The sequence below is a fragment of the Chionomys nivalis genome, chromosome 9, assembly GCF_950005125.1.
Source record: "Chionomys nivalis chromosome 9, mChiNiv1.1, whole genome shotgun sequence".
Classification (NCBI taxonomy): domain Eukaryota; kingdom Metazoa; phylum Chordata; class Mammalia; order Rodentia; family Cricetidae; genus Chionomys; species Chionomys nivalis.
The window spans coordinates 47,467,864-47,481,798 of record NC_080094.1 but is presented as its reverse complement, the minus strand read 5'-3'; the positions used below and the strand labels follow the sequence as shown (position 1 = coordinate 47,481,798).

Sequence of the window (13,935 nt, the reverse complement as noted above, 5' to 3'; positions counted from 1 at the left end):
GAGATGAAGGTTGGTCCTCACCCTGCTTTCTCCTTTTTATGTAGTCCCAGGGTCGTTGGCCATGACATGGCGTCACCCGCAGTTAGCGTGGGTCTAATAACCTTGATTAACTAACTTGGTCTTGATAATCCCTGGCACACATGCCAGAAGTGTGTCTTTTTAGTGACTCTAGATCCTGTCAAACTGACGGTCAATATTTACTGCCCAGGCCTTATCCACATGCACGTGAAGCCATTGGAAGGAGCTCAGCTGAGGTGCCATGCCCAGGCTTGCATTTGAGAAATCTGGTAATCTGGGTAAGAGTAAAGAGTAGCAGGTAAGAGCAATGGGGTTGTGCTGTGTGGTGGAGATGGCAAGTCTCCAGGAATGTTCAGGAAGAAGAACCGGCTGCCCTCAGTGACAAGAAGTAGACCTGAGAGGGAAGGCAGTGCCAGAGCCTTTGCCATCTGTGGAGATGCAGCTTCTTCAGGAGCAGGGCTTGGGGGGAGGATGATGAGCCCAGTTTTGTATAGGCTGAACATCACATACCCGAGGGACACCCAAAGGCACTTCAGGATCGTGGTCCAAGACAGGAATCTAGAAGGAGGCATTTCAACCTGGCTTTAAAAGCTACGCCTAGTTAGAAACGGAGCCCATGGAGGGGTTGAGACTGAACGTGTGAGCAGAACCTCATACAAACATCATACAAAGTCTTAGCAAATTGTGGAACAGAAGGAAACGTTTGCAAATCAAATATCAGGCAAAAAGGCTTGTCTCCCAGCTATACAAAGACCTCTCAAAGGCCAGTGAGTGAGAATAGTCAAATTGAACCAGTTATTGGACAAAAGACTTAAACAGGTAACTTCACAAAAGAGATACGCAGAAAATTAGGACGGGAAAGATATTGAAGCACACTGACCACCATGGAAGTGTAAAGTGCAGTCACAGTGCGACACCACTGTGCACCTACTAAAATGACCAAAAATCCTTTTCATGTGCCTATAGGATTTAGAAGGACCGAGACCCTCATGCACAGCTGACAGAATTATAAATACATGCAAGAACTTTGTGTTTGTTTGAGACAAGCTCTCTCCATGTAGCCCTGGCTGTCCTCAGACTCACAGAGACCCTGTGCTGGCATCCACCCACACACCTTGCCCCACTGGGGACTCTTGAGGAACATTCACCACCAGGATCTTGCCATTTCTCTCCTTTGTGTTGATAATATTGAATTTTACCTTTGCTCTGTGCTCCTAGAAATAGGGACAATAACCCAGGGTTGCAGAGATAGCTGAGCAATGAAGAACTCTTGCTGATCTTGCACGACTAGACTAACTCCAGGATATCTAGTGCCTTCTGTGGCCTCCACAGGCACCAGCACACATGTGCACATAAACATGTTTTAAAAACTCTCCATTTTCTGTATTACATTAAACAGCCATGTTTTACATGTATTACATAGAACGAGCCATCATACTTGAATAAGATGCCCCATACTCTTGTTTACCTGGGACAAGGGCAGACACAGACCTTCAAATTTCCATTGCTGACTCCCTTGTCCCTATTGCCAGTCAGAGAAAAATGCCCCGTAAGCCTTGGGCCAGATCTTCTTCTTCCCCAGTCCTCCACTTTACCCAAACCTTCACACAGTCCCCAGCAGGGGAGGCCCTAGGCTCCCCCTCCCATTCCTAGCCCTGTGCACCATTCGCTTCCTTTAAACTAAGCCAGTAATGTGCTTCCCTCAATTCTGTGAGTCACTCAAGCAAACTGACCGAATCTGGGGGGAGAGTCAGAGTCCTTTGGTCAGACGTACAAGTAAAAGCAGCTTGGGCTCATGACTAACATGGGAAGTCAGGAGGGACTTCCTGGGACCCGAGACCCAACCTCTGGGGCCTGTGCTATCATCTCCCCATCATGTCGAATTGAATGAGGATTCCCCAGCTGTTGTTCACTACTGCAAGACTGCGCGCTTGTTTGGTGAGAAGATCCTACGCAGACCAGAAGGGATCTGTGTTGTGGACACACAACAGGAGAAGCGGAATCGGAGCTGCTTTGCTCATGATAGCATCAGTCCCCCAGAACAGTCTGTTGCCAGAAATATTCCGTGAGGTCATAACAGCTTGTGTATAAAATCAAAGTGGGAAGGAGAGAAAAAGCAAATGGTATATCCAACATGTGCTCACTCACAGGTGGTTTTTAAACATAAAGCAAAGAAAGCCAGCCTACAAACCACAATCCCAGAGAACTTAGACAACAATGAGAACACTAAGAGAGACTTACATAGATCTAATCTTCATGGGAAGTAGAAAGTAGAAAAAGACAAGATCTCCTGAGCAAATTGGGAGCATGGGGACCTTGGGGGAGGATTGAAGGGGGAGGGGAGAGGCAGGGAGGGGAGCAGAGAAAAATGTAGAGCTCAATAAATATCAATAAAAAAATAAATGGTATATCCAAATAAAACATATACCGCGAACAATCCAGCCTTCACCTCGCAGCTGCTGGGATCCTAGGTCATTGCCACACCTGGTTTATGTGGTGCTGGAAACTGAACTTAGGGCTCTGTACACACTAGGCAAGCGCTCTACCAACTGAGCTACACCCCAAGCCCAGTGATGGCTTTATTTCCTTTTAATATATGAATGTACTAATGCAGATGTGCCAGAGGGGGACCTGGAGCAATGGAGCCTGCAGTGAAGATGCCTCCTGTTCAGCCAATGTCTTGTTGCTTTCCCCACATACACAGGAACAGAGAGTGGACGGAGAAACCAGCCTGCCAGCTCAGCCCTCTTCCCGCTGAGCCTCATTTGCTGCAACCCAGGAGAAACTTGTACTCTGGGCTGGGAAAGTTTGTCAACAAAGCAAGGGACTCCAGGGCTGTCGGGAACCAAATGATGGCCTGCTCTTTAGGGGCCTTATTTTTAGTTCCTGGATATTTTACTGTATTTGGTGATTTTTCAAAACTGGGAAAAAGTGATGCCTCGTGAGTGAGCTGTATCCTGCAGAGGAAGGGGAGGGAGGAGGGCTGGGCGGGGCTGCCAGGGGAGGGTGCTGAGGCAGAGAAGCCCAACTGTCCAAACAGCCCACCAGCGGCCTTGGATGGGCCTCTGCACACCCTCGCAGCTAGCCCCGTGACCTGAAAACTTCAGGGTGGGGTGCGTCTCAGCCTCACCCCGGAACTCGGCCTGGGCTCCCTGAGCCCGGTGCAGAGTCCTACCCCACCCCAAGGTTCAGGTGCGCAGCACTCACGGCCTCTGGGGTGTGTGCAGCCACCCTGGTAGTCCTAGGCCCCCTTCTGCTTCTATCAGCGCGCTAGTTGGCCTGACCCTCCCCCTCTTCTGGGTCGCAGGAGTCTGGAAAGCGCATTGACATTGACTTTAGCAGTTGAAAACTTTCCAACTTAAGAGTGCTGAATATCCAGTTCCGGCAGGCTGCGCCGCAGGGTGGGTACTGGGAATACTTTTAGGGGCTTTTGTAAGTGAGAAGTCCAGGCACAGAGAACAAGGCACTTAAGGTACAGCTTGCACTTTGCTTCAAAGGGTTAGGCTCCCCGTTTCCTCCCTCCCCTTCACCCCCCCACCCCCCCACCCCCGCTTCCTGGGACAGTACCTCTCCTCTCGTTGGATCCGTTCCCACTGGTGGAGTGATGAAATGGCCCCAAACACTACAGAGAACGAGTCCTTTCCCAGCATTCCCGCTAATACCTGGGCCTCATCAGCTGCAGTCACACCGGGAGCTCATCCCTCAATCAACCGCAAGGACCGGGAAAGAGTGCAGGATTGGTTTAGGCCTGACCTTGTTCTTCTCACCTGGAACACGTCCTGCAGGGGAAGAGATTCCCCGTGCTCTGAACTTGTGTCTCAGTACTTCCTGTGCCATGGAGGCTCCGCTCTCTCTAACCGAGCTGTTTACCAATTTTATTTATTTTTGTCTATACGTGTGTGGTGCACACACCCATGAGCCTGCAGATGCCAGTGTTTGGCATGGGGTCTTCCTCTACCACTTTCCATCGTGTGTGTGTGTGTGTGTGTGTGTGTGTGTGTGTGTGAGAGAGAGAGAGAGAGAGAGAGAGAGAGAGAGAGAGAGAGTGTTTTCCAGGCAAGTTCGTTTCACACATACTCATATGTCTAATTGCACCAAAAGGGTATTTTTTGTTGTTTTGTTTTTTGTTTTTCCAAACAGAAAACTGGCACTGTCAAATAAGTCAGCGTTGAGGTCACAGTAAGTGGAGAAGTGATTGACAGCTCAAGGCCCTCAGCCTTCAAGGTTCACAGACTCCTTCTCAGGCCACACAGCACGCCACCTTGTGATTGCAATTAAACCAGCCACACAGACACTGACTGATGCAGGTTACGCGATTCTAGAAACCTAAGTGCCGAGCTTCACAAACATTTGAAAAACGTAAATTCTTTTTTTCTTACGGTATTGCTTCAGTGAAGCTCCCGAATTACCTGTTGAGAGAACACCATCCCGGTGTCTGAGGGAGGGGACAGTCAGCACTTGGTGCCGCTACCTTTTCCTTTTCCTCGGACTTAGCCGGCCCTTCAGGACACACACATTTCCTATCATTTCTGACTTCTAGGACTGTGTCTGCTTGGCAGTTGACACATCATACTGCCACACAGTCTCGGGTACAAGATGTTTTTGATGGAAGACAAGGACTATTCTGGAAGCAGAAGAAAGATGGCGACAGTGTCTTAAGTGTCACTTAAGGTGTGTCTTTGTTTAATGAAGATATTTGTTATATAAATGCCCAAGTGCGGAAGAGCTCGCTTAGAGAGTGTGCCCTGATGGTGACGGGCATGTGAACCGGAAACAGACGGGACCTAAGTTACTGGGACCTTGTAGTCAGGTCGATGATGGTGAGGCAGCAGCCATCGTGACTATGGAGAGGATTTTAAGATAAATATTCATGAGTTAGTTTTGAATGTCTAGTTTTATTGGAAATTAGGAAGCTTGAAGCAGGAAGCACAATTTCCAGGTGACTTGATTAAAAGACACACCGCAGGAGTATTGAATGAGCACCTGAGGACAAGTTTGGGGAGCTACCTAATTTTTTTAGATAGGGCCTAACACTAAACCTGGATCCCCCTGATTGGCTGTTAGAGCTGGCCTGTGAGCTCTCACTATCCTCCTGCACCGGGGTCACATGTGTGCTAAGACACTCGGCTTTTTACACGGGTGTTGGGACCCGAACCCAGGTCTTCATGCTTTCACGGCAAGCTCTTTACCCAGGAACCATCTTCCTGGTGCCTGCTCTTGTTTAGACACGGCTCTTGGGGTAGGCAGGTCTTCTTGCGGCAAGAGTGGCCTCCCAGCCAGTGGCCAGGTCCTGTCCTCATCACCCAAATCAACCTTGCACTTGTTCCCTGCCTTCTGGTGACAGAGAGTACAACATTCACAACCAGCTTTCCTTAGGCTGAGGCCTTGGGTGTCCAGGACTAGCTCAGTGCCCCCTTGATTTAGGTTCGGGAACTGCAACCTGACAGGGTCGGGAGGAGAAAACGGGTAGGAAGGACGTCAAGCCCTAGCAGAGCAGACCCTCACAGAGGGTAAGCAGCCTGCGGTGGCATACATAGCCTCGGAGGGTGGCTGCCAGGCCCGCCTGAGTTTGAAGGGCAAAGGCTGGTGCAGATGTCCCTGAAGGTTCCAGGTCACCGAACAAAGATCCCACTCAAGAGTCCTGAGATTGCACAGAGAACTCTGCCTCCAAGAGCCGGAGGGCGCAGATGTTTTGAAGTACAGTCCTGTGAGAAATTGTCTTCCAGCTCTTTGACACTCCTTCCCAGGGTCTCCACAGACCACTGTCTTCTTCCTGCCTCTGAAGCTTAGAGGGGCCCAGCTGTCAGCCATGAGGGGGATTCTTGAGATATTTTCCCCCAAAGTAGAAAAGGGCCCAGTGGTTATGTGTGTGAAGGGTTCTCTGTATCCTGGCTAATAAAATAGGAGGACTTAGCTAGCTATGTGTTCCCCCTCCCCCCATACCCGGTTTGGTTTACTCTGGGCGCATTTGTGGAATTATTTCTTGATACACTCCGTGAACGGCACTTTTTATTTTTTTTAAACCCCGAGAAGGATGAGGCAGAAACAGGAAAATGTCTTTGGTACTTTGAAGGAAATGACATCGTTTCCCTTTCTGGAGTCCGAGAAGATGAAAAGAGAAATGGCGCAGTCTCCCCCTGGTGGTCAGCACGGGGCACAACACTGGGAAGCGTCTAGACGGCCGGCTGTGTGAATTATCAAGAGAAGCCACCTCTAAAAGCAGACTGATCATTTCTTTGGGAAGCTGTATGGCTGAATGCCACGTAGGGAAGAGGTGGGGCATCACTTTCCCCATTTTGTGTTTTCAGGTAACAAGCTATGGTGGGAGGGAGGTGACAGGCCGGGCCCCTAATGATCAGAACTTGCTCTGGGCCCTCTTTCTGTTTGGGTCATTTGGTGAGGTGGGTGGTACAAGGGACAGACATGTGGATATTAGATCACTGATTGTGGTCTTACTGGTGAGACAGTCCCACCTTAGCAGGCTGCTCTCCACATGAGCTTTGGGGAGACCAGGGAAACTGGAGACCATCACAAATGCCCTCTATCAGATGACTTATCAGTACGAGCTGTGCTGCTACAAGGATGAGAAATAATATACAAAAAAATGTCAGCGCTTAGGAAGGACAAATACATCTATTAAGAGGCCACTGATGGGGAGGCCAGACCGAGTTATATAGTGAGACCCTGTCTCAAAAGAGACAGACAACCCTCAATTGTCAAAGTCGTGGGAATCAAGGATTTTTTTCCCAGATAAGGAAATGGGGGTTCAGTGACATTATACTCAGAATGAGGCAGAAAGTTCCAGAGTGGAAGCATGGGACCTCTGCTCTAGATGACGAAGGCCTTTAGAGGCACGGAGCCATGTTAAGGAATTACTGGGGTTGTGTGCTGGAGACCTGATCCTTCTCTGTTTTCAGTGTAGGCTTGTGGGACAAGAAGCTCTTCTTTGGTGCCCACACCTGCCACCTTCTTGCCCCACACCTGTGCTGCTCAGAGCTGGTCGGGTCAGGCTTGACACCCATCCGAGGAGTAGCCCATCCACAGGCTGGTAGGAAACAGGGCAAAGGGAAGCCCCTCTGAGCAGGAAGCACAGTGTTTGTCTTTCTGTCTAAGACAGGTCTCATTGAACAGGCCTGGAAGTCAGTGTATCCCAGACTGTCCTCAATCCTGGATTAATCCTCTTGCCTCAGTATCCTAGGGGTTGAGATTACATGTGCAAACCAGCGCACTCAGAGGAAGTGCTGAAAGCAGTCAGCTCCTCTACTGAGTGTGTCCTTCAGAAACAAAGACGATCCCAGGGGAGCAGGAAGATGCTCATGACAGAGGGCAGAGGCAGAGAGGAGCCGTGTTTCATGGATGCAGCCTTCAGAACCCCTGGATTCCATTTTACAGAAAGGCCTGACCCTGCTATCAGGTCGGATATCCTTGTGTTCATGTAAGCCTGGCTCTGCAGTGCAGTAGAGTCTGTGTCTTTGTCTGTCTGTCTGTCCATCTGTCTGTCTCTGTTTCTCTACCTGTGCCTGATTCACAAGGGAGGAAAGTGAAGCACTGAGATTGTGTGACTTGTTTAGGTCATACAGCCGACTGGCTCCATAGCCTCTTGTCCCCAGTGACTGTCATGGGTGCTACCGGCTTCTCTGTGTGCTCAAGGATGGCTCAAGACCTTCTGGGATTGCCCGACAGTCCTCACCTTGTTCTGCCGCCCACTCGTCAATCTGCTGTTCAGTGGACCCCTTGCTAGGTACTGTACCTCCCCATCACCCTCCACATCACCCCCCTTCATCAATCTGCCACCCAGTGGGCCCCTTGCTAGGTACTGTATGGCCCCATCACCTTCCTGCTCTGAGCATCTGTCTGTTCAGTCACAAATAACCACCTGATCCTCCAACCTCCTCTGGGCAGAAGGGAGTCCTCTCTCTGTTGCGCTACACATGAATACACATCACATATACAATGTCTCGTGTAGCCAAGGCTGGACTCAAACTGGCCATGTAGCTGATCGTTGATCCTTCTGCCTCTACCTCCTGAGTGCTGGGATTGCAAGCATGCGGTATCATGCCCAGTTTATGTGGTGTTAGGGATCTAACTCAGGGCTCTACGAATGCTAGGTAAGAGCTCTACCATCCAAGCTACATCGCCATCTTTCCTGATTCTTGTCCACATGACCTGCTCTCCTTTGCCAAAGGACATCCAGAAGTGACTTTCTGGAATTGGGAAGAAAAATGATCTGGGGATGAAATATAAATGACATTGCAGAAAGCCACTGTGTTCCACGGTCTTGTGCGTTCAAGACACCAAAACTGGAGCATCTCTTGAAGGTCCCCAGGGCCCACGGTGTGTGCCCTTTTCCCCCCTCAGTGATGTCACACTGGGAGGCAGAGGGGTTCTGGATGTTTCCTTCCTCAAAGTCATCTGTCAGTAGTCACCATCAAGCCTCTGGGCAGGAACTGTAGTTAGCAGCAGCAGCGAGGGAAGGACGTTCAGATAAACCTGGAGAGAGTCCATAGCCTTTGTCAAATTTATTTTATTAAAATATATAGGACTGAATATTGGTGGGCCCCTGAGACAGGAACCCCCCCTCCCAGGCTGCACTCAAGGGAGACGCTTCTGCCATGCAGACATGCGGCCAGTCTGTGTCCCTGCAAGGGGGACAGACCCCTTCTGGTTGGGCGTGCAGCCAGAGGCTAAGGGGTGGGGTGGGTTAGAGCTGAGTTAGTAACTTTCTCCCTTGGCCTTGGCTTCTCACCAGTGTAGGAATCCCAGTGGGAGGGGCCAGGCTGGGGGAGGGGGGTGGTCCCTGAGCCGGGGAAAGCTGATGGCCTCTATATGGGGTAAAGGGGCCCCCAGTCAGGATGGAGATGGGGTCAGTGCAGCCCTGAGAAGGGGATCCACCTGTGAATGGGGGCCATGGTCACACTGCCTTTCCTCTAAGGGCCCCCCTTAGCCAGGGGCTGACCTTCTGGGAGAACACCCATGGACTCTCGGAGCTGGGCCTGAGCAGAGACTGGGCTGCAGTTGATGGAATGTACTCTGTGGGAATGTTCCTTTGGGGAACATGCTGCCTGGGACTTAGTCCCTTATGGGGGAGGCCTGGGCAGGCAGGAGCAGCTCTCTCTCCTCCTGAAGGTCTGCCGACCTGTTGCCTGGTCACAGGCCCCCAACTCTCATGGCTAGCTTCAACTTAGAGCTGACATGGCCTCCCATCCCCAGGGGACAGCCCAGGCAAGCACAGTCCTTGGTTTGTGCTTTAGAAGTTGGCGAGCTGGGCTGGGAAAGAGCTCTGAGACCCCAAGGCTCTGAGGCACAGGATGGATTCCGAGCATCTTCCTCATGCCACTGAGTCAGGGCTGAGGAGACCCAGGTCTCCCCAAGTCAGGGACCCCTGCCTCCCCTGTGGGCATGGCCTGAGCTTTTAGGGTGTTTGTGCTTTTTGTTGGGTTGGGATGAGCCTGTTCAAGGGCAGCCACAGAGCTGTGAATGATCTGCCGTGCCAAGGAACTGGGTGGCAAGTGGCCAGGGAAGAGGAGGGGAATACCCCTACCAGGCCTTTCCCCTTACAGTCCAGCTTCTTGGTTATCAGTTCCTGAGCCAGGTGACCCCTCCCCACCAGAACCAAAGGGTACCTTGGAGAGGCCAGCCTGGTGCTGGGAGCTGTGAGAGCTCCACCCACCACATCTCCATTGGCCAGTTGATGTTCCATCATCCAATAGTGTGGACAAATTGTTTCCCCAGCTTCTCCAAAAACCTCAATCCTGCTCTGTTCTTTAAGGATGTAACCCAGTGGTCCCTCATGATCTAAGCTCATCCCAAAATAGGTGACCTGGTACCAGGGTTCCAGGACCTCAGAGGAGCATCAGCGTGACGCTGCAGGCTCAGCTTCTATCATTATTTCTCCCCTGCTCAGACCTCTTCCCTCTGGGCTTCTTCCTTCTGGGAGCTTCCTAGGAACATGGGTCCATGGGCAGGGAGTAGCCTGGTCTCCCAAGTGGTAGAAAGGACACAAGGGACCCCCAGAGGCAGTCCCATTTATTGATCTGGGAAGAACTGGGGGTACCTTCTGGCTGCCACCTCCTCTGCCAAGTCAGAGGAACCATGTGTGTGTGTGAGTGTGTGTGTGTGTGTGTGAGAGAGAGAGAGAGAGAGAGAGAGAGACAGAGACAGAGAGAGACAGAGAGAGAGAGAAAGACTGTGTCTGTGTCTGTCTTGGGAGTAAACTGCTCAGTTTTTGCAAATATATTAGAAAACTGTTTCTCATAGAGGCTGCTTGTATGAGGCAGGATTGAGGCTTCTCCAGGCTGAGAAGCAATGACCACTCATGGTCCCCTCCCATGTGTCCTAGATGACATTCTCAAACAGCTGCATGGAGTTCATGATGTTCTCATCCTGTATGAAGAAATGAGAGGCTGGTCAGGAGCCGGGGGCAGGGCAGTGGTATTCCCCAATCCTGACTAACTGCAGATTCCTGTCAGGGACTATGTCTCACTGGGCAGATGGGGTACCGAGGGCCAGAGAAATGGGGAGTAGCTGGTCCCAGAGCCCAAGTGGCAAGGTGCAGCCTGTCATCCCTAGGGATGAACTGCAGGGCCTGGTCATGGCTGACACACAAAAATCTCCTAGCTGCCAGTCAGGTCAGGGACCAGGGTTGATGGAGAGGCAGGAGGCGGTGGTGTGCGTTTCCTGTCTCCATGGACTCTGAAAGGAGGGCCAGCAGCAGAGCCAAGAAAGCTCTGGATGCCTTTCCCTTAGTGTGATTCTGTCTGGGGGGGGTACACTGGGCTAATTGCCCCTCTGCTGACCCCACACTTGCTCTCTGATTGGAGATGACATGAGAATCACTGAGAGAGGGTCTGGGAGTCAGGACTGGGTAGAGGAGGGAGAGGCAAGTTCAGGGGACACCAAGGTGATGGACTTAGGAAAGATGGAAGATTCCTGGAAAGTGGGGTCTGAGGGCAGCTAATGCCATCCTCTATGTGCCCTGGCAGGAACAGGATCCTGTGTGTGAGGAGGGAGGGAGGGGAATACAGAGAAACAGAGAGAAAGACATGCACACGTGCACACATACACAAACACACTCAGAGAGATGCACGCTTACAGACACAGACACACACACACACAGACCACAGAGGACTCCAAGCCCAGAACCAGATGCCACCTACCTTCTGACAGGTCTCCAGAAACTCGTCAATGGTCACCACTCCATCCTGGTTCCTGTCCATTTTCTGCAACCCAAACCATGCCCAAGTAAGCCTGTCTCCCTTAGCGCCTTCCCCTACTCCAGCCTGAGTACACTGCTGGAGGTGGGGTGGGGGCCTTCTTCCAGTTCAGCTGGTCCCTCCATTTCCCATCCTTTCCAACCAACCTTACTCTAAGTGCCTCCTCAGGTGGCTTGCTGAGGGGGCTCTTTGCTGGCTCACCTAGTTTAGCATCCCAGAATTCCCTCTGTGCCTATCTAACCCCTCAACTTTGGGACAAAAGCCAGCACTTTAGAATGACGCGAGTAAAATGGAACCATTGGTTCCTTCCACGCCTCCAGAATGGGGGCAACTTCAGCACTATTTAGGTAGGGTGGGAGGAGGGGAGTTTGCTTCAAATATGTCCCAAAAGGCACTAAAACACTGGACCCTGTGTGGGTGCCAGCTGCCTCTACACAGAGGAGCCCAGAATACTTCATTTTCCAGATGAAGTTCACTGGGACAGGGCCTGGGTTTCATTCACTGGCATTGGCTGCATTTCTTCACTGGCATTGGCTGAAGGCTCAGTGCGGATTAGAGGCTTACTAGGGTTGCCCCGCCCCCATCGAAGGTCAGGGCTCACACACCTGGAAGAACCTCTCCACATGCTCCAGGGGTGCATCCTCCCGCAGGATGGGGTAGGTGTGGCGGCCCATCATGTCGTAGATGGATTTCATGATGGCCAGCATCTCCTGGAAGACAGAGGGCTGCATGAGCTGCTTCCACTGCAGGGACGCCTAGGGGTTTGAATGTTACCTCCAAGGGCCAAGCGACCACCAGGGCAGTGGTGAGTGAGTCTGAGGCACCTGGCAGCTACAGAGAGTGTCTGGCCCTTCCTGTCCAATGACTGCTAAGAGAAACTGGAGGTAGATTTTTATGTACCTGTCTCCAAGACAAGAAGCTAGAGTGACTATTTCAGACACCTGTGGGACTGTGTGGCAAGGTCGCTAGGCAGGGCTGAGAATCACCAAGCTAGTGGCATTAGGAAAAAAGGGAAGCCAGGAGCTCAGGAGTGTAGGGACAGGAAGATCTCCCGACCTAGTACCTCTTTGGTGATGTAACCATCCTTGTTAATGTCATAGAGATTGAAGGCCCACTTGAGCTTCTCATGGACTGTCCCTCGGAGCAGGATGGAGAGCCCAACCACAAAGTCCTGTAGAGGAGAGGGAGGGTGACGAACAGTAGCCATGGCTGGGGCTCCCTTCTAGCCCACCAGGTGACTCCCACTGGAAGTCACCCTCCCTCAAATGAGGGTCTCCCACAGTCGAGAGGCAGATATGTCCATTCAGGTGGCCAGCGTGTGAGTGTGTGTGCACGTGTGCAAGGTTGTCTGTCCTTCTGTGTGTGAGCACATGCATAACTGTGCTATGTACCCCGCGGCAGTGTGTGTTTGTGTGTGCAGTCGTCACTACTGAGTCCAGCAGAGATCCAACTGTTAGTTTGGTGTCCTGTGCTTATTTCCCGCCTTTCTGCTGTCTGGGGGCTCCTTCAGCCCAGGGGAGAGTTCTACGTTAGTCTGCTCAGCATCCACAAATCAAAGGTCCTCAGACACTTTCAGTTTAACAAGCTCAAACTGGCAGGCTGCTGTCCCCTGTGGGCTGTGACAGTGGACATGACAGGATGCGACTGCTCACACAGCTGTGTACGGATTCCAGCTGGAAGGAACGAGAAGCAAGCCTTCTTCCCCTCCCCACCACAGGGTTCTCTGGCTATTCTGAAAGGAAGGCCTGTCCTGGGGAACTGCCCATGGAGCCTGCAATGGGACAGGGTACAGCCTCAAAGGACTCAGCCCCTACTCCCAGATTAGACTTCCTGGCCACAAGGAAGCCCATACGACAAGAAGAAGAGACCAAGGGAAACAGAACAGCAATTTGTAAGGAACAGAACATTCTAGAAGGGAAAAAAAACCTGACAAAAGCAAGGAGATGCAGAGGTTAGAAACCTGGTATGCCTTACAATAAAAGCAGGACACTGTTTATAAAAGAGGAGAGGGGAACGATCGGAGATCAAGACCAGAAAGACCTTGCTAGTTGGTAGGGATCAAAAACAATGAAAGAAGGTTTGGGGGAGCAAGTGGGATCTTCCAAGAAGTGGACACACACACACACACACACACACACACACACACACAGAGAGAGAGAGAGAGAGAGAGAGAGAGATCCCGGGGGACAGCACCAGGACAGAAAACCCAGGCAGAACCAGAGAAAAATGCAGCAAAGTGAGTCAGAGAAATTGGGAAAGATTTCCCCCAAAGACAAAGCTAAGCTCCCAGGCCCCACCCCCACCCCGAGATTCGCATAGTGTGTGAGAGCAACTACGGTTGAACCCCACGGCACAAGTCGTGGTGAGACTCAGAAAAACTGGCTGCCAAGAGAGGGTTTCCAGAGAGAGACACAAAGCCAACTGGGAGAAGCCAATCAATATCAATCATCCATCCATCCATCCATCCATCCATCCATCCATCCATCCATGCATGTATGCATGCATCCATCCGTCATCCTTGTCAATAAGGCCCCACACACCTGATCAGAATCATCTGGTGGGGCTGTTGAACAGTCCCTGGGGGACTGAAGCCTGAGGAACAACCTTCCTGGAAGTTCTAGTTCGTGCAGCAGGTGAAAGAGAGGAAGGGTAAAGGTATTTCCGGATATCCGGTGGCTCAAAAGTCACTTCCCACACACTCTTT

General features: G+C 51.4%; 1 protein-coding gene across 2 annotated transcripts in view; it reads right to left on the bottom strand.

Moving 5' to 3' along the window:
• Nucleotides 1-8,536: 8,536 nt before the first annotated feature.
• The window catches only part of Kcnip3 (potassium voltage-gated channel interacting protein 3), a 73,466-nt gene continuing 68,067 nt past the window's right edge, over nucleotides 8,537-13,935 (bottom strand). For both annotated transcript variants that reach the window (XM_057781650.1, XM_057781649.1), the window contains exons 6-9: nucleotides 12,295-12,402; nucleotides 11,837-11,941; nucleotides 11,175-11,237; nucleotides 8,537-10,401 (exon numbers count right to left, since the gene is read on the bottom strand). In XM_057781650.1, the coding sequence (XP_057637633.1) occupies nucleotides 10,354-10,401; nucleotides 11,175-11,237; nucleotides 11,837-11,941; nucleotides 12,295-12,402 (324 nt within the window). In that variant the 3' untranslated portion in view covers nucleotides 8,537-10,353. The remainder of the gene's footprint in view (nucleotides 10,402-11,174; nucleotides 11,238-11,836; nucleotides 11,942-12,294; nucleotides 12,403-13,935) is intronic.